We start from the raw sequence: 20,630 nt of genomic DNA, 5'->3' as shown, positions 1-20,630 counted from the left end.
AGGAGCTCCAGCTAAGGCGCTTAGCCAAGATCTGTACGGTTGTCCCTCAACACGCCACACAATATTGGGTATAATATTGTCATATTGGGTAAGACACACAAGCACCAGACTTTAATTGAATGATTGATCACGATAATTGAACACAAGCTACTTTTGTGGCCGTTTACCCGCGCAAATCGGAAACTCAACTCTGAACCACCGATGTCACTTCCTCTCCGCCGCCTCTCTTTCAGCTCCCCTGGGAACAGATTTATAATTTATATGTCTACTACATCTGGTAATAGGGGTGTAAAGGCCACTATAGGGGTGTTATTTCACGTCACAAGAGCTCTGATAATCTTTTCTATGTTTTCGATGCCCTAACTACAAAAGTCTTGCTACTGTGCACTAAAGGAGGATTAATGTGACCAGCTGAAGGATGCGGTATGATCTTGGCTTGCATTAGGAAGGAATACAGTCGGCCAAATAGATTTGGTGACCTGGTTTGGTATGAGGAGGTGAAAGAACATCATTTCATTGAAAGAAATAATCATTTGATTTCTGTATTTGAAAGCCTTCAGGTCTTTCCTTGTCAAACGCTGAGACGGGTCTGTCCATGGGTCTCCTTGAGCAGGCTTTTCTTGCTGACTGTGCTCCCAACTCCCTTGGCATCTTCAACCAGATCCCTCACTTTTCTCACAAAACCAATTGAAAAAAACCCACTATAACAATATTCAATTTATTAATACTGAATCCTTCTTGTGGAAAGTAAGTTTTGGCGGTGGGGTCTGGAGCCCACTAACAGTGATAAACGAGGGACGACTGTAATATGATTTAGCCATGTAGGATTGAAAAAACTTTCATGAAATGATGACCTGAGAAGGGGGCCCTCTAGTGGTCCATGCTGGACTATATTTGGGTGTACAACCATGGAATCACATGATTCATGGTACGTGGATGCATAACTAACTGGTGGAACTTTGTTTTCTTCTTCAGGGAGCCCCAGGAGAACCAGGTCTATCCATCATTGGACCCAGAGGACCTCCGGTAAGTGTATTCTCCTCACACGACACAGTGGAACCTGTTTAGGCCCTGCCCACACAGAAGGGCCATGGCATTTTTTCTGGCGGGTGTGTCCACACTGTGCGGGATTGGTAATTAGTTGCATCCAGACGGAACGGACCACTTTGTGGAGACACCTACGTACCTTCAGCATAGACACTGGAAGAAAGAACACTTAACACAACAGGACAATAAGTCTGTTGTCTTTCGGTTAGGGTTAGGGTTAGTTTCCGGTTTCCAGACTTAGATGGACCACGTCTATCAGTCATCCATCCTCTGTGCCGCTTATCCTCACTGGGTTAAGCTGGAGCCTATCCCAGCTGCACTTCAGTCATTTTGGAGAAAAAGTCGTTTAGGAGAAGGTGGAACTGTGTGAGTCGTGTCTTCAGAAGAAGTTGGACCAACCGGGCTGGTCTAATATTATTTTCCATGACTGTATGTGACATCAGGATACAATCATGCCGGGTTTGAAAATAAAATCTATTTAGCTTTAAAAAATGCAAAGGCTCAAGTCTTTTCAAGTCAAGTCTAAGCCAAATCTGCAGTCTTGAAGACCAAGTCACAAACATGTCGAGGCTTTTTAGGGTTTGAGTAAAAAGCGAGATTAGAGCTAACTAGAGCTAACGAGACCTAACTTGAGCTAACTCGAGCTAACTAGAGCTACCGAGAGCTAACTAGAGCTAACAAGAGCTAACGAGAGCTAACTAGCACTAAGTAGAGCTAACTAGAGCTAACGAGAGCCAACTAGCGCTAACTAGAGCTAACCAAACATGTCCAAGCCAAATCTGCATTCATGAAGACCAAGTCACAAACATGTCGAGGCTTTTTAGGGTTTGAGTAAAAAGCGAGATTAGAGCTAACTACAGCTAACGAGACCTAACTAGAGCTAACTAGAGGTACTGTGAGCTAACTAGAGCTAACGAGCACTAACTAGCGCTAACTAGAGCTAACCAAACATGTCTAAGCCAAATCTGCATTCATGAAGACCAAGTCACAAACATGTCGAGGCTTTTTAGGGTTTGAGTAAAAAGCGAGATTAGAGCTAACTAGAGCTAACTAGAGCTAACGAGAGGTACTGTGAGCTAACTTGAGCTAACTAGAGCTAACGAGACCTAACTAGAGCTAACTAGAGCTAACAAGAGCTAACTAGAGCTAACGAGACCTAACTAGAGCTAACTAGAGCTAACAAGAGCTAACTAGAGCTAACGAGAGCTAACTAGAGCTAACTAGAGCTAACTCGAGCTAACTAGCGCTAACTAGAGCTAACCAAACATGCATTGTAAAAGTGCGGACTCAAGTCACGCAACCTGGACTCCAGGTTGACTCTAGTCACATTTTTCATGACTTTGGCTTCGACTTGACCATCCTGACTCGAACTTTAGTCTGTTGACTTGAAAATACTCGAGATGGTCCGTGAGAGTGTTGAGTAAGAAATAACAAGATCCTAGTATGTCATTTCCAGAAAGACAACACATTTTCCCACGGAATGTTCCTCATTGAATGCATCCATTTGCGTGCAATCAAAGTGAAGAACCAACAACGAGGGCGTGGATTGCGTTTGGGTGCGCTGACTAAATGCTGAACGTCAGCACTCTCTGTGACTAAAGGTTCAAAAGGCATTCATTGCGTTAGTCAGATCCTGTAGCTTGTCACACGGTTCAAGTGGCATTTTACTTGGGAAACACGTACACCGCTAAGGACTCGGAAGGACTCCCAAATGTCAAGTTTATGACTCCAGACTTGAGATTAGAGATTAGCCAACGGCTCCCTTTGTCGTTGAAACTGTCAAATGTTTCCAACGTCCGCGTAGAATCAGGCTATGTTGCTTTACCTGGATGACATTAGGGTTTGTTTTTCCTGGCCTATGGGTGACCGGACTCGGGTTTGTGCTGGCTGGAACAGCCTTCTTTATTGGGAACCAAGTGAATGCGCAGCTAATGATCAAATAATTGCACGTAATTACAGCGTGGAAATAGTGGAATTGTTCAAGCGGTTTGGACGTATAATTTGGCTACGGATCACATGAGCCTCCATCTTAGACCTCGGTCAGTTCTCCAGGCTTTGCCTTAAAAAAATACAATCTGATTTAATTATTTTTCCAATGAACAATATGGTCTTCTTCAGCAGTTGCATATGGCAATAATGACTTTTCCTTCCTGTCAACATCAGAGATCATAGTCGAGTCCGAGCCAAGCGGAGTCGCGCAGACGTCTGCTTTTGTCGTTGCTACCCATTCCGGTCTACGTCTTTGTGTGCCCCCCTTCCTGTGTAGTAATAGGCATCTCTAATGAATAACCTCTGCTGGGGGAAGTTCCTGACCGTAGGAGACGAGGGGGCCAGACGCACCAAGTCCACTTAGGCCGAGTCCACACCAAAAAGGACATTTTCAAAAATGCACATTTAGCCCACTCCTGGTAGAAACATCTGCATCCACGGCAGTTGACAAAAACCAGCGGCTGAAATAGCGGCAAAATATCATTTTGTCCAATCGGAAGCCTGAAAGCAGAAACCACAGCGGACTTGGCCGTGCCTTAACGACAATACTATTAACTTCATTAAATAACACGAACGCACTCAAAGCCTCGCTTTCATTTCTTTCGTTCATTCGTCAAATGTTTGTGTTGAACTGGGAACGATGGTTGCTAGCCTGATTTGACCCATTATCTTCTCTTTAGGGCCAACCAGGAACCAGAGGATTCCCAGGGTTCCCGGTGAGTAATACTAAGACTCCTTTTGGGTTTTGGACTTGAAATGTTATTCAATAGTTGTGAAGCATTAGAGATGATTATGAATATGCTTCACACGAGACGTCTTTCAGTCAGTTCATGACTTCCTCTTTGGTCCTTTTATGATGCAACTGTTGGAGCCCGGAAGAGATGAATGGACAAGTACTAATATCTAATACGTGCTGACATTCCATTTACTTTGGGAATGAAATGTTTTAGGCAAGTTAGCTCCAAAAAAAACGATTGGACTTTCTGTCAAAACCACTTGAGGCATTTATTCCGGGCTCCTTCACTTGCCTCCATTGGACCTTTGCCTTGACCTGGGTGACTGACACATCTCATTTCTTATTCCAACTGTATTGTCAAGCACAATTTCACTGCTGAATAAAACATTTGTCTTGTTTTGTCGCAGGGCCCAATTGGGTTGGATGGCAAGCCGGTGAGTCTAGTCCTCGTCCTCAAAGCTTCTTTTCGAACAAAATCCCAGGAACAGGAATCATACTTTGCCAATCTTATAATACATTTCAACATGAAAGACCTGAAATTGAATGTGGAAAGGTCACATGACCAGCTATTCCATTAGACAGTGGCATAAAGAACATATGACTAGTCCAAATGAGCATAGCAAGTCGGCGAGTTGACCAACATTCCCATCTCATTCCATATCACCAAAACCACTGAATTCTAGCCTAGCTTCTCAAGGCTGTCGATGGGAATGTTGATGCCAGTCGGTTGGAATTAACATTTAAAAACATGCTCAATTATAATCAATTATATACAGTATACTGTGTATACACACACACACATATATATATATACTGGATATCACATCTCTCATGACTTATTGTATGCCTACATGGTGGACGAGTGGTTAGCATGCAGGCCACACAGTCATGAGATGGGAAGACCTGGGTTGGATTCTCCACTTGGGCATCTCTGTGTGGAGTTTGCATGTTCTCCCCCAGCTTGGCTTTTCTCCGGGTACCCCCCCCCCCCCCCCACACATTCCAAAAACATGCTAGGTTAATTAGCCACTCCAAATTGTCCATAGGTATGAATGTGTGTGTGAATGGTTGTTTGTCTATATGTGCCCTGTGATTGGCTGGCCACCAGTCCAGGTTGTACCCCGCCTCTCCCCAAGACAGCTGGGATAGGCTCCAGCATACCCGGCATAGAAAATGGATATAAATATTTTCACATATAAATCACATGAGCAGCAACAGCAGCCAAACTGCAAAGTGCATTCAGTACTTTCAGTCATGGTCATGGTCACACATGGGCCAAGTTCCCGGGCTTGTGAGAAAGATCCTGGATGTTAGCTGGCACTTTTCCCACCTCTGGGGAAGGTTTATCTTATCTGGAATCATTTAGGTGGAAACGCATTCCAAAGAAGCAGAAAAGAAAAAAACATATTTATATTTGTACATGTGCAAGCGGTGGCTTTTGGGGGGGGGGGGGGGGGTGGTTTGGACAGGGGCTTATGTTGCTGTGCGTCAGCCAGTCCAAGGGATGTTGACTTTTCCAGGCTCCACTGCATCCGGATAGTTCTGAAACAGTTTTTAACCTTTGACCCTCCTTGTTCTCACAGGGACAGAGTGGACCTAAGGGAGACTTGGTAAGCATTTACTCCATTTTGTCCCAATACTTTTGCTCTTTTGCAGTTGCGGTTGGAACAACACAATATACCCAACCTATAATATTTATTTTTGTTGCTTCAGCCGTCCATCAGGTTATGGATGTTATTATTATTATTATTATTATTATTATTATTATTATTATTATTATTATTATTATTATTATTATTATTATTATTATTATTATTATTATTATTATTATTATTATTATTATTATTATTATTATTATTTCCTTACAGGTTCATTGGTGGACTTATGGAAAAAACATTTTCAACAATTTATTCCCAATTATTATTATTATTATTATTATTATTTGTATTTTGTTTTATAATTTTTTTCCAGAGGGGGGGCTATTCTAAATTTGACTCAAATACAAATACTTATACTAACTACTTAATACAATACAAATACGGAAAGTAGAAATAGGGGGGCACATATGCTAAAGGCATTAGCGCTCCATTAGCGCTCCATTTGCTCTGTAGCATGTCCCCAAATGGGTCTGGGTTCTAGCAGGATAAATTCATATAATCAGGTTCCGCTAATAGCCTGTGTGCTAATTGGAATAACATTCCGAGGACAAGCAATCTTTGTTCTCCTTGCGTGGCAACGAGATCCCATCCAGCCTCGCTGATGATCTGGTTTTCATCACGCTCACCGCGGATTCCGGTGGTTTCCTGTACGCACTGCAGCCATTAGTCATGGTCCAACTGGAGGTGTTTAAACCCGGGGCTTGTTTCTTTATGTGCTTCGCCCAGGCTTGATATGGCGGAATAGCATCTTGGTCTTGATGACGATTCTTCCCCAATGAGAGCTGGTTAATGTTAGCATACTCTAGCTTTGGTGCTGCTAACCCCCTGGGGTCACCCATTTGGAGGGTGGAAGACGTGTCAAAGTCCGCCCCCTCCCTGTTCTCATCAATCATACTCCCGGCCCCCTTGGGGAGTCAAACCAACGGGGGTGGCTCATAATGAGTCACTGCAAATAATCGAAGACTTCAAATCCAAATTGTTCCGCTGCACCGACGCATTGGCACGGTCCCTCATGTCACTGGTGTTCGATTACCCTTCATATTTCACTTTCACTCACAATGCTGCCAAAACCTGATTCCAGACTGCTGTTGTCTTTTCAGGGTCCCCGTGGTCCTAAAGGACTCCCCGTAAGTCAGACGAGGTGTACCATTCCCCAGAAGCCTCTTTGCTGTCCGCCTCAACCAACTGATGTGTCCTTTTCTCATTTAGGGCGAAGCAGGACCCAAAGGAGAGAAGGTGAGAGATGGTTGGTTTCAGTAAGACCTCAGGAACCGGGCAGGCTGGTCCTTGACCTCACAGCCAGATACTAATGGATGCCCCTTTTGGATGGGCCTTTTATTGTGGCCAGCCTGGGGCACATAATAGTCACGCTGAGAGATGGGCCTTGTGTGTACACAGGAATTAGTATCCATCTTTGAGTTCCAGGAGCAAACACAAATGTACCTTTCTAGTTTACAATTCCAGTCATCCCTCGTCTATGGCGGTTAATTGGTTCCAGACTAAACCGTTATAAGTGAATTTCCAGGAAATAGATTCCTTATCGATGAAAGTAATATTTTTGTATTTATAGCTAAAAAAAAATCTGTTTACGACCTTCTAAATCAGGTTTTAACATTAGTAGAGCCCTCCAGACATGAACTAACACCCCTATAGTCACCTTTGCAGGCCTATTGTAGATATAACAACATTGTATTGAACATTGTATTGAAGTGTTTCCGTCTTCATATCGGTAAAAAAAAACTGTGTTTCTTTGCAGGGTGTCTGTGGTGACTACACACATCGGGTAAGAAAACGTCATGCCAAGCGTGACGCCGTGATCACTGGCTTTTAACAGGGCATAACTGGACACAAAGGCGCTAGCGTAGACGGAGCAGGAAGATAACTTTGGAAAGAAGGGAAACTACCTCAGAAGCTGGACCGGCAGCCATGACCGACACATGGTAGCGGTGCCGTTATTTGGCTACTTGAGAGCAGCAAGGCAATTACTAGCACGCGGTTGGACGCGATAAGGTCCTGTGTGAGGGGCTGCCAACAATAAGATTCCTGAAGGGAGAGAGGAAAGAGACGGATGGTGAAGTGTTTAGTCACTTTTAGTCACTTTTATCCTAGAACCGAACGTGTCCACTGACCGTGCCGAGCTTCAGGCACACATAAACATACGATTGGTTTCCCTCTCCTTCCCTTCTGCTTCGCAGGTCCCTCGCCAAAGACTAGATTAGAATCCAAAACCTAGACCAGAGCAAACGTGCACTTTTAAAATGACGTTGAGGCGTAGTTAACCACCTACTACATACCTCAAAGTGCTATCGCTTCAGCTTCCATCCGTCTTTCCACCAAGTGGTCCAGCTCAGTCCAGCTCTCTGCGGTTTGTGGCGTCCGTCCGCCAAAAGGATGTAAAACCACTCCGCAAACAAAGACTAGCAACATTTCTTTGGCTGGTATGTGTTCTTACAAGAAGACCACAGTGTCTGATGTGGCGCAGCATGGACGTGCTGTTCCGGTGCACTTCCGGTGCACTTCCTAGTATATCTGGGCATGCCACTGATTGGATGAGGGATTGTAGCCTGGTGTACAGTGGATCCCCGCATTCAGCATTCGGTGGATCCCCACATTCAGTATTTAGTGGATCCCCGCATTCAGCATTCAGTCGGTCAGAAATAAACACCTTTTATGGGCCACTTATATGGGCCACTTATATGAGCCACTTACTGCAATCCGCAGTTAATTGGCTCCAGACCGGATTGAGATGAGTGAATTTCTGCAAATTAGGATTATTTATTTACAAATGGAGCATTGAAAACCTGTTTACAACCTTCTAAATGTGGATTTTAACATCATTAGAGCCCTCTAAACATGAACTAACACCCCTATGGTCAACTTTATTGTGGTATTACCCAATATAGTGGAGATAATAAGATAAATTAAGACGTAATATAGTAGACTGACACATGTTAGCATTGGGAGAGTTCCTTGCTGAGGATGATTAAATAACATTTCAGTGGAATTTAAGTGTGTACCTTTACAGTAGCTTAGCATGGTGGCATCAATGCGTCATTAAGTTCAACCGTCTTTGTCTTGTGGCAAATATTTATCGCCAGCGTTGCCACGCTGACTGAAGTGCCAACTTCTCTGGTGTGCAGAGCCTATTTGTGCAGGATCTTCCCTTGAAAACCTTGGCTGCCTTACGCTCCAGCCAACCGCTGATGTTGAAGGTTTGTGGGTGACCCCCAAACACTTTAGGGAGGGGGTAACGTCACCACGTCGTGCCACAAAGAGAGGTGGTGCCAAGGCGCCAGAACCAAGGCACTCCTCAAACATTGAGTGCTCTCCACCAATGTCAAAGTACAGCAAATGTACACAAACGTGGACAGAAAAACTGGTATTTAGCATCAGCTGCAGGGGTTTGGGTTGCAATATGTAATATATGCCATATGTCAAAATAAATACCATATATCATACGGTTGTACTCAAAATCACATGACCCTCATTGTAAATTCCATGTAGTCGTAGTTGGATGGAATCGGTACTTTTCCTGAAAGCTCCATTCCCATCTCCAACTTGGTACACGTTGCAGCCGAGGGACAAGAAGTGCCCCTTTTAGCCCGAATCAAACTGCTACGTTTGGCATCATTCTTTTTGCAAATACTCACCAAAATTTGTGACCACCAGTCTCACGGATCGTTACGTAATATGGCAGGGATGTCTATCAATACGGGACGCACAGAAAGGTCCAAGGACCCATGGTCCAAAACAAACAGGAGGTCAGCCATTGTTCTTTGGGTGAAACCGGGGCTCCTTTGGCCAAAGAGCCCAGATGGGCGTGGCACATGCGAGACAGATGAGCCACGATACATGTGACCATCGTAACCTACGCCTACACGGATACAAACTTTGATGATTCGCCACGAAAGTGTAAACGCTATGTTACGTAATGCAACTGCACAAGATCAGAGCTTCGCCATAATTCCTTCTTAGCATGAAGCTATGCCGTGGTCACTTACGCCAAAGTCAAAGGTTCGTACCAAAGCACCAGAATACCAAATAGCTTGACCCCGACTCGACGGACAACAACGAGTTGAGCGATTTGAGATGTTGAGCTGCAAACTTCAATCATTTGAATTGAATTTACTCTGAGGGGAAATAGGTTTGAGTCCAACTGTATGTGGTGATACAAAATACAAAACGACTTTGAAGGCTTTTTCTGAAAGATTTGCATGAATGTAAAATGTTTGGTGGAAAGCTCCAAATGGTGAGGGACGAGGACGCTTGCCTACTTTTACTACTTTTACTACTTTTGCTACTTTTACTGCTTTTCCGACTCCCCACATAGTATATATTTCCATGGTGTTTGGGTGTGCTTGGGAAATATGTCCTGTGTTGTACGTCAAAAGTAGGCAAGTTGCATGCTAGAGCTTCTGCTTTGGTTTCGGGGGACAAATAAGCTTATCAGTAGGATCACTCCTCAAGTTTTGATTGGACGATGCTGCTCATCCCAACAGAAGCGGCGTATTGTACATCCCTGTGTGGGACAGTCGGCCACAGTAAGTCTGGATACACGCTGTACCCGTACCGCCTGTCGGACCTGGACTCTCTTTGTGGCAAGACCGGTGGCCATGTGATCTCTGGCAGACTGCAAGCTAGGGGCCTGGCGCTGACAGGGCTGGCTTACAGAACCAGTTCTTCACTTGGGGACGGGTGCCGATTGCTAACATGAAGTAGCTTTCAATTGTGTGTACAGTGGAACCCGCTCAGGTTGACAACCAAAAAATGCTTGCTTAAGTCGACGTCGTCGTATTTGGTCGACGAGGGGTCGTTTCTTCTTTTGTACGATGAACCTTTAGCATCAGCGATGGCCTCATGCTGAAAATGAAAGGAGGCCAAGGCCGCTTTGCAAACCCACGTGTCATTGGGATAATGTGTTAGCGTTAGTAGTTAGCAGTTAGCTGTTAGTATTAGCAGTTAGCAGTTCGCAGTTGGTGTTAGCGTTAGTAGTTAGCAGTTAGTGTTAATGTTAGCAGTTGGTGTTAGCTTTAGTAGTTAGCAGTTAGCTGTTAGTGTTAGCGGTTGGTGTTAGCGTTAGTAGTTAGCAGTTATCTGTTAGTGTTATGGTTAGCAGTTAGCAGTTGGTGTTAGCGTTAGTAGTTAGCTGTTAGTGTTAGCAGTTAGCAGTTAGCGTTAGCAGTTAGCAGTTGGTGTTAGCGTTAGTAGTTAGCTGTTAGTGTTAGCAGTTAGCAGTTGGTGTTAGGAGTTATCAGCTAGTGGTTAGCAGTTAGCAGTTAGTGTTTGTGTGAGAAGTTAGCTGTTATTGTTAGTATTAGCTGTTAGCTGTTAGTGTTGGTATTTTTGGAATATTGTGACTTGGAGCTTATTATTAAATATTGAACATAATTATTCAATATAAATTAATGTTAATGTAATATTAAATTAAAAAATAATACAAATATAACAATTAATAGGGGCTGCACGGTGGAACAGTGGTTAGTTTGCTGGATTACAGTTTTTTGTCTTGATAATGTGATTTTATTCTGGTAAAATTACTGCAGATTTTTTCTATTTTTGGGGGTTTTTGGTTGCTCAATTCTATTTTTAGATCGTTGCACGGGTCAATAAAACAAACTTAAATCATGGCCACAGTCTGCAGTGTGTTTCCGTGGAGATGAGTGGGCCATAAACGGGTTCCACTGTACGTAAATGAGGGTCAACCATTCGGTCAGCCATGACAGGCCCGTAGTTTGCTGTGTCTGTCTTCCTTTTGCCTTCTTCATTCCTTGCTTTTACCTCTCATGTTATCTTCTATTTCTCTGTCCTTCCTCCCTCCTCCCTCCCTTAAACCTCTCTCCTTTTGGTGGCCCCCTGGCGACCTTTGCCCTGTGACCATTGTTGCACTGTTGGCCACCCTGGCGTTGTGGCCGCCCCCTGGCAGATGTTGCCCATCACCGTGCGCAACATGCCCTCAATAAGCCCTCTAATCCTAAAACGCCTCAAGGTACAATTCTCTCTTACCCCGACTTCTTCCCTCCCCCTCCCTCCCCTTCCCTCCCCCTCCCTTCCCTTCCGCTCTGTGGATGCAAGCCGCCCTCCGCCGCCGCCCGACTCGCTCTCATTAACCAACCTTTGGCTGCCATTGCTGGGAGTCTTTCATGTTCAAGGTCAAAGGTCTTTTCTGTCCATGGTCTGATAGTCCCGATAGTTGGTGGACCTCTCGGGCATTGAACTCATCACCGTTAGACTCATCCAGTCCACTTGGAGGATGATTGGCCTCTCGTCTAAGCAGGCTTCATCGGTTCATGCTCAAAGACTAGATAGCACAGCTCTCGTCTGGGGGGGTTGGTGCAGGGTCCCAAGTAGAAGCGTGTTGTCCCATCAACATCACGCTACTGTTACTCCACCGCCGCCCTTCCTGGTTAAGGAGAGACTCACGATCACTTTAGGACGAACCCTCAGACCACAGCCATCTTTCTAGTCTTAGAGCGTGAGCCGATAGGCCTGCTCCGATTGGAGGTGGAACATCTGAGAAGATCTGAACAGTCCAGCTGCAATCCATTCAAGGCGTCGGATAATGACAATACTCATGTGCTCGATCCACGTAGGAACACCGACGGAGGCGTTGGAAGGACCGTAAATGATCATCAAGTTGATATACAGCTGCTCATACAGCTGGGATAGGCTCCAGCCACCCATGACCTGGATGAGGACTATGGAAAAGCTGGCTTTGGAGGCGGAATGGCTGTGTTTTTATATCTTCAAACACTCGGAAAAGAGTAGAAGAAGAGTTCAGAGACGTATTGGTCTTGTATTCATTCGTCCCCAATCAAGAGATGACAACAAACAAGATGAATTGGACCACAAATGCTCCTCTCTTTCTACTGCTACTGACCTCAGACCAGTATTTCCCGACAGGTTATGTTCCAATCCAGGTTGTGACATTCCCAGTCCTCTGCTGGATTTTCCCATCATTTTGCCATCTGGACTTTTCATTTGGTGCCTCTCTCCCAACTTCCTGTGTTATCATACCCTTTCAGAAGTCAGGGTCTGGATGAGGAGGTCTCTCACGTAGCTTCTGCTCACTCAGGTTCCATCCGGGATTGGGCACGGTGGTCGGGTTCCATGCCTTCCCGGCCATGCATTATTATGGTCAGGTAAAGGCCGAGGTTAGAAACACAAATGTTTCCCTCGGGTAAAGAACGGACCTTCGGTCTCGAGCTTTTTAACCGCGTGCACTGCATCCAAGCTAACCTGCCGCTGCGCAGCCCCCCGGCCCCCCGCCCCCCCGCACCCCAGCCTGCTGCTAGTTTGTGGTGTGGTGTCATTTTGTTGTGCATGGTGGCAAGGACTTTGCCACCATGGCGGGTTTTAACTCAAGGTCTCTCAGCAGGGCGAACCAGGTGCGCAGGGCCCCCCAGGACCCCCCGGGCTTCCAGGTAACCCGGGCCTCAAAGGAGCCAGCGGCGCACCGGTGAGTATCGTGATGATAGAACACCAAACTCATGTTTGGGCTGCTCATAACCAACACATGCATGCATGCAAAAGCATACCATAACCCGCAAGGTATGCTGGGCATACAGCATGTGACAAAGTTAAGTCAGGGAATGTCAGCCACAGCAGTTGAGAAGCACAGTCGCTTCCATATTTGATTGATGGACATGAAATCATCATTTTCCACAGGGTAAGCCGGGTGAACCAGGAAAACCGGGAAAAGACCCCAGAGTGAGTTTCTTCTCCTCCATCAAGTCCAAGCTCATCCATGTGACGCTAACATTTCTTTATGTCCTTGTTGCTTCTACAGCTTTTACCCGGATTGAAGGTAAATTCATTCCTCCACGTTGGGGGTGTCCAAAGTGCGGTCAGGGGGCAGGGATTTATTGGCATGCGGCACATTCTGAAAATATCGTTTAAAGAGAAAAGGCAACAAGAATGGAAATATGCATGAAAATACATATGTTTTACAACAATAATAACAAGTCAATAAAAAGTCATAATAATGTTGTAATATGAGTAAAAATAGCATCATTGTAGTTGAAACAAAGTTGCAACGTTCAAGAAAGACGGGTTGGTTTACATCATAAAGTTATGAAAAACCAAACAATGAATAATGTTGTCATTCTGGGAAAATGCGGTTATGGAAAAAGTTCTAATGTTGGGAGAACAAAGTCCGAAGTCATAATTACAAAAATAAAAAAAACAGCAGAAATGAAAATGTCATTTAAAGAGAAAAGGCAGCAAGAATGGAAATATGCAGTCATCTTATGCAAAAAAAATACATATTTTTTACAACAATAATAACAAGTCAATAAAAAGTCATAATAATGTTGTAATATGAGTAAAAATAGCATCGTTGTAGTTGAAACAAAGTTGCAACATTCAAGAAAGACGGGTTTGTTTACATCATAAAGTTATGAAAAACAAACAAAACAATGAATAATGTCATAATGGGAAAATGCGGTTGTGGAAAAAGTTCTAATGTTGGGAGAACACACTCAAAATATTATGGGAATGAAGTCACAATTACAAAAAGAAAAACAGCAGAAATGAAAATTTCTCTATTCTCATTTTATGAGAATAAAGCCAAAATATGAATAGAAGAAAATGTGAAAAAAGAGGAGTCTTAATGCCTTTGTAGTATTTCCATAGAGTAGAAATAGTCCATGTCCTTTTGTTGTCATACAAGGTGAAACAAAGAACACCAAATAAAGAAAAATGGGTAATATTGTGGGAATTAAGTCAGAATATTCAGAGAAAACAATTGACAAAGTTTTTTGTAGAAGTAAGTTGAAATATTAAAAAAAGAAAAGGAGCATAGAGCGAAGGTCATGCCATCTACGTGGCGAAGGTTTGCTCCACATGCGGCCTCTGGTGGCGTAACTCCATGACCGACTAAGCGCTTTGTCAGCACAAATGCATGACATAGAGTCCAGGGGTCCGCATAGAGTAGCTGCCAATCCCATATTTGTTCATAAGAAAGCTGAGAAAAACGTCCAATCGACTTTGGTTTCTTACTCCAGGGTGAGCCCGGAACGCCAGGGCAGAAGGTGAGCTTCCCACATCCTCCCTGCCGGCATTCTAGCATTTGATTAGATGTTGGGTTAGATGTGGGCTTCATCCGTGTCTGTGTGTCTCCAGGGCGACCAAGGGGATGTTGGCCCGCCGGGTACTGAAGGCCCAAAGGTAGGCTTGTTTATGTTTCTTCATACCTTCTAGTCACAAAGTGTTGCTTTGTTGTTTTGATCTTGGAATATTGAATCCAGATTGTAGCAAATTTCATCAACACCACAGTTTAGAATAGGGGTCTCAAACTCAATTTACCTGGGGGCCACTGGAGCTAGGGTCTAGGCAAGGCTGGGCCGCATCAGGTCCCCCCCCCCAAAAAAAACGCATTTATTAAAAACAGAAAAATATACAAACTTTTTCAGTGCTTTGGTTCCGAATTTCTACAATAAAAGCTCTGATAAAACATTCCGCTGTTCTCATATATCTTCATTTTTAATTTTTCTGCACAAAATAAGATGAAAAATAAATAAACAAATCAAGAATAAAGAAAATCAATCAGTAATAAATAAATAATATAATAATAATAATAAAAAGTTAAGAAAGCACATATAGTTGGTGGGTAGACAAATGATTTTTTTCAGATTAAAATGAACAAAGCATTATTAGAGCCCTGTAGACATGACAAAACACGACTATAGTCACATTTATACTCTTTTTATTTACAACATATTGCGCAACTGCAGGGTCTTGAGACACATGCTAACTCGCAAACTAGAGAGCTAGCGACCTAAACGGTAGCCTTCAAGTTATTTCCTTTCAACTTAAATAGCCAAAAACTTACCACTTCCACACGGATAGGGAGGATAACTATTAACAGTTATTTAACCTTTAACATGAACATGAATCAAACGTAATAATTTTTTCTGGGTACATGATACCATACAGCATCCATATCAAACTTGCACGGGCCGCACTAACATTAAACTTTCATATCAAGGCGGGGGCCTCAAACTAGTGTCCTGCGGGCCACATTTGGCCCACAGGCCGCGTGTTTGGGACCCCTGGTTTAGAAGATGTCACGTCTTAGTAAGAGCGTTTCCTCTGCTTCAGCCTTTTACGTGCGGTAGTTTGACCATAAATTGGAAGTCACATGATGCAGCCAGCATCTGCTACAACATTCTGGATTTGCCATTTGCTCACCGGACAGAGTTTGCTGGCTTACGGCATCGTTCCGTGCTCAGTGGTGGAAGGCCGACACACAGCTAACACTTACACCAGGGGGGGGGTCCAAGCTTATTTCCACTCAGGGCCACATACTGAAAAATACGGAAGCCACTTTCCGCCACGGAAAGAAAAAAATATGCCAATGGTAAGTCATAATTGTGAGACAAAACGTCATAATTATGAGATTCATTAATTCATTCATTCATTCATTTTCTACCTCTTGAAAAATGTAAATTATGAGCCAAAGCGTCATAATTGTGAGATAAAAGGTCTAAATCAGGGGTCTCAAACTCACGGCCTGCGGGCCGCATTTGGCCCGCGGGCTGCTAGTTTGAGGCCCCCGCCTTGATATGAAAGTTTGTTAATTTTTTTCATTTGTTTTTTGATTTCCTCATTTATTTTGTGTTGAAAAATAAAAATTAACATTAAACATTTATTTAATAATTTAATAATAAATAAAAATGAATTAGTTAATTTGTTTCATTTGTTTTTTGATTTGCTTATTTATTTTTCCATCTTATTTTGTGTTGAAAAATGAAAATTAACATTAAACATTTATTTAATAATTTAATAATAAATAAAAATTTATTTATCATAATTTATAATAATTTATAATAATTAAATGTTTTATCAGAGCTTTTCCAAAGAACCAAAGCACTGAAAAAGTGGAGGGTATAGCAGAAGCCTTGAAGACTATTATATATATATTTAATATAATTAATATTTATTAATATTTTTATTATATTTTTATTTTTAATATATACATTTGAGACCCCTGGTCTAAATGAAGAGATAAAAAGTGTTAATGATGAGATAAAGCTTTACAAAATATGAAAGTGTCCCATTTTTCACTTTAAGGACCGTAACGGTTCTTGTACTCCCTCTAGTGGACACTTGTCATGCTTGCTCCTCTGGCAGGTCTTAATGAAGATATTTCTCTTTATTATTCACAGGGGGGCCAAGGAATCAAGGTAAGATGTTGTTTTTTATGAATTTGTCTTAATTATAATAAATAATTATTGAGAATGCCAAACTTGGTCTGTGAAGACTTGGTCTTTGGACTCAGGGGTTGTGGGTTCTTGTTCCGGAGCGGATGAAAGCATCGTTTTTGGGTCTGCTCCTGTTCCGCCTTTCTGCCGAGTGCCCTCAACTATCTGCCACATCGTGGAGTACGCTGGGTCATGGTACCACCGCCCCACTTGGCAGTCGGCTCACGGTTCTTAGGGTCAAAACCTTCACCAGGACTCCTAGCGTACTTCTTGTCAATGCAACGTTTGGCTTGGAAGCAGAGGCTTCTGTCTTGGTCGGCGACCTCTCAGTCGACGCTGATGATTGAGCTTTGGTGGTTCTTGGCTGGTTCCTCAACATCCGAGTGTGACAGGTCTCAGTGACCTACAATGACCTACAATTGATGACCTGCGGTTGTTCACAAACGTCTCTTAGACCTTTAGTTCAGCCGTGTAGTACATCAACAATAACTTACCCCCGCCCCCACCCCTTTGGTCCCGTGGGCCCAGTTCTGGTGGCATTTCCGTGACGAGGACCGTAGTAGAGTTTGGCATCTCCAACATTTGTTTGCCTCCTGGAAACAATCAGACCTGACAAACTGCTCAGCGTTTATTTGTCTTCCACCATATTGATTCTTGTTTATGACGAAGACCCCCCCGGTGCCAGTAGTAACCATTCATGAGGAGCAACCATGACTTTAGCACTGAAACCAGGCCCCCATATCTAGTCTGGTTACTACGCTTGACATCAGCCATTGGGAGTACTGGGAGTATTGAACCTATCCCGTTCTCCTACGTCGCTGCTTTTTGGGTTTGGGTTCTGTTGACAACCGCTTCCACTCCGAGGGGGCATTGACTAAGTCCGCTCTATTAAGATGGTTTTTGTCTGTGCTTTCACGCCATTTAAAGAACAACACTTTTATTCTTCATCCTTATTTCCTGTCTTCGGAACGTTTGACCTTCATGGCCTCCCCGCTGTGTAGGGAGAACCAGGCTTCCCAGGATCTCCTGGGTCAAAGGTAATGTCACTCTTGAGTTTGTATTCAGCCGGAGAGTTTCTTCATCGTGTTTGTCTTTGACTGCAAAGGGCCAGGCTGGCACCCCCGGTACGCCCGGTACGCCCGGTACGCCCGGTATCCCTGGAAAGAGGGGCTACAGGGTAGGCTTGGCATGGAAAAAGCATCCTGGTCCCATTTGTGTGGTTTTGCTCCGGTCATTCTGTCCCCGTGTTTGTCTTCTAACTGTCCTTGTTAGTCTTGTTGGTCTTGCTCGTACCCAAAACCCTTCCAATTCCATGTTGCCTTCATTGAGGGTTTGGACTACGAGGATTCCTAACACCATTGTTGTTTTCCAGGAATGTGTAGGAATATTGACGATGATGAAGGTGGCGTGCTATTATGTCATGATACCTGCTTGTGCTTTCAGTCGATATAGTTGGCTCCTGCTACACAGAAACTACTAAGTAGACCCCACCCCCTGGCGTCCTGGTAGACAATTGCAAGTGTTAGCTAGTCCAGCTTAGCACTTAGTAGCTTTCTTTGCTTCACAGAGGCCTTGGTAGTACACAGGCACTCACCTAGCACAATCAGAGTTACCCAACATGTACATACGACTGATAGAGAAGTACTGGGAGACACATGGAATAGAAGAAGTTGTCTTAAGTTGTCTAAAATGTTTTTTTCACAGGGAGAAAAGGGGGACTTTATTATTTCAGCGCCTGGAATTAAAGGAGAACCTGGCCCACCAGGACTACCAGGCGGAATGGGACCCAAGGTGATAAAATGTACTGAATACAGGGTGTATTGGAGCTAAAACTAAGTACTTTCTTACAGGGCAACAAGGGAGATCATGGAGAAGAGGTGAGATCTTTAACAAACTGGGAAAAACGGGAAAGGAAACAGGAAAGGAAAGTAACAGTTCTGTGGCGTACCTTTTATTGAACCGGCAGGGTGACGCAGGTCCTGAAGGCCCCGTTGGACCAAGAGTGAGTAGCAAAATGTCTACTTTGGGATCAACATGCAAACCACTGATGAAATGTACATGACGTCCGTTCTAGGGCCCCCCAGGTCCAACCGGTGAGCCAGGAAAGGCTGAAATCCACAACAATGAAAATGTACGGTACTCCCTGTCACAAACCAAAGAAGTCCTAAAATGGAATTGTGTCCTACTTATTGGAATAAACATGGCATCAAAGTGATGATCCTTCTTTCTCCCATTCAGGATATTCGCAACATACCTCTGATGGTAAGAACTGTGGGACAGCAAAAACCACCCCCTGCAAAACCGTACCAAATGGCATAACTGTGTGACTCTTAGGGCCCGCCTGGATTACCTGGGCCCCCAGGGACACCGGGGCTCAACGGGGCCAAGGTAAGACCTTTTAAGAAGAAATAGATAACAACAGTTCTAGGTGCACAGGTCCGGGAAGAAGTTGACATCCTGTACACTCATCCTGGTCTTTCATGAACCGGACTTTCATGAACCAGGAAGGAAGGATCATACGTAAGAATTTGGAGAATTAGGTTTCAATTGGTTCGGAATTGTCTCTAATTTAAACAAAAGACCAGGACTTTGTTTCAGTCATTCAGTGAAACTCCGGTTTTCCGATCCTTTGGTGAAAATGTTTGGAAAATCTTTTTTTTGTATGGTTTTTGTATGCTGGGTGTAACAAAGTGGTAGGCTTGTATCTTTGGCGTGCCGAAACATCATTGAATTTCATCTGGCCACAATTCATCATTCATGATAGTTTTGTATTGTTTTCTGATGGAAATCTGATCATTCTTTATCAAATGTATTTTTGGGTTTCGATGTTTTCTCAGGGCGAAGTCGGCCTTCCTGGTCCTCCAGGCCTGGATGGGGAGAAAGTAAGTCATAAATCATTCCATTTTTTATGTATTTCTCTGTAAAATGACAATCACAAACCTCTCCAGGGGCCGAGAGGAAAGCCCGGGGAGCCTGGTCCTCCGGGCCCATTTGGCCCCGAGGGTCCCAGAGGAGAAGGCGGTGTCATGGGTTTCCCAGGACCCAAGGGAGACAAGGGAGACACGGGTCCTTCTGGATCACCGGTGAGTGATTTATCCTCCCTGCCAAGCATCCGCCATCGAAGCCCAGCAGCTCTTAGGGGACCCGGCTAGTTTTAGCTCCACGGCTTTAGACCCCATTATTGCCCCAGGTACAGGTCTGTGTTGCACATAGTCTCGTAATAGGGGTCTAGTGGTCCGTGTATTCACAATTAGATTTTTTGGACAGGAACTTTGGGTTAACTGATTTTTAGGCATAGTGATTTCCAATACGGTACTCAGAAGGGCCCAGAAGACTATCTCACGAGGTCTTGGACGCACCTACTTGGTCATTGATTTGGTTCTGAAGGTCCGACTGGAAGCAAAGCTACGTTAAATCCACTCCAATCCATTTTCCCCAAAAGAAATATGTCCACACTTGAACACCACCTCCCCCCTTTGGTTGGCCGTGGGGTTCCCACTTGAACACCACCTCCCCCCTTTGGCTGGCCGTGGGGTTCCCACCTCAGTAACCCAGCATCAGCCAAAGAAAAGAGGACAAACCAGGAAGGGTTGATCTCCCACATCTTCCATGAAGATGTCTACCACGCTTGTATCAATATACGTACGTACACCCCACCCCCCAGTCCCAGAAATGACATCATCATCAATGTTGTTTGTCTTGTACCTGTGGTCCAAGTGGATCAATGGGAAGCCCTGGTCTTGGTTCCATACTTTATTTCACGCTTGATTTTAAGTTACTGAAAAAATACCGACAAAAGCATTGTATGTGTTTTATGTTTTTTGTATTTGTATTTATTCATGTATATTTTGTTAACAAGCTAAGGATGCTAACAGAGCGCTTAGCGACCAAAATACGTTGGCCTCACGTGGTGTATTAAAAACACAACAAGACACGTGCCGTAATCTACACTAACCAAAAATTGTATGCAAACTGAGGCAAACTTTTAGCGTAAAATTT

General features: G+C 43.9%; 1 protein-coding gene across 1 annotated transcript in view; it reads left to right on the top strand.

Moving 5' to 3' along the window:
* Positions 1–20,630, top strand: part of LOC131132031 (collagen alpha-1(XIII) chain-like) — a 42,508-nt gene that overhangs the window by 4,168 nt on the left and 17,710 nt on the right. The window contains exons 4-25 of the mRNA XM_058077187.1: positions 976–1,026; positions 3,717–3,752; positions 4,180–4,206; positions 5,356–5,382; positions 6,531–6,557; positions 6,640–6,666; positions 7,187–7,213; positions 8,571–8,642; positions 12,803–12,886; positions 13,096–13,137; positions 13,217–13,234; positions 14,433–14,459; positions 14,551–14,595; positions 16,596–16,613; positions 18,336–18,422; positions 18,482–18,508; positions 18,598–18,633; positions 18,706–18,762; positions 18,870–18,893; positions 18,966–19,019; positions 19,469–19,513; positions 19,580–19,714. Coding sequence (XP_057933170.1) covers positions 976–1,026; positions 3,717–3,752; positions 4,180–4,206; positions 5,356–5,382; positions 6,531–6,557; positions 6,640–6,666; positions 7,187–7,213; positions 8,571–8,642; positions 12,803–12,886; positions 13,096–13,137; positions 13,217–13,234; positions 14,433–14,459; positions 14,551–14,595; positions 16,596–16,613; positions 18,336–18,422; positions 18,482–18,508; positions 18,598–18,633; positions 18,706–18,762; positions 18,870–18,893; positions 18,966–19,019; positions 19,469–19,513; positions 19,580–19,714 — 993 coding nt within the window. The remainder of the gene's footprint in view (positions 1–975; positions 1,027–3,716; positions 3,753–4,179; positions 4,207–5,355; positions 5,383–6,530; positions 6,558–6,639; positions 6,667–7,186; positions 7,214–8,570; positions 8,643–12,802; positions 12,887–13,095; positions 13,138–13,216; positions 13,235–14,432; positions 14,460–14,550; positions 14,596–16,595; positions 16,614–18,335; positions 18,423–18,481; positions 18,509–18,597; positions 18,634–18,705; positions 18,763–18,869; positions 18,894–18,965; positions 19,020–19,468; positions 19,514–19,579; positions 19,715–20,630) is intronic.

The sequence above is a fragment of the Doryrhamphus excisus genome, chromosome 7, assembly GCF_030265055.1.
Source record: "Doryrhamphus excisus isolate RoL2022-K1 chromosome 7, RoL_Dexc_1.0, whole genome shotgun sequence".
Taxonomy (NCBI): domain Eukaryota; kingdom Metazoa; phylum Chordata; class Actinopteri; order Syngnathiformes; family Syngnathidae; genus Doryrhamphus; species Doryrhamphus excisus.
Note: the sequence above shows the minus strand (reverse complement) of the source record. Positions and strands in the feature narration are given on the sequence as shown.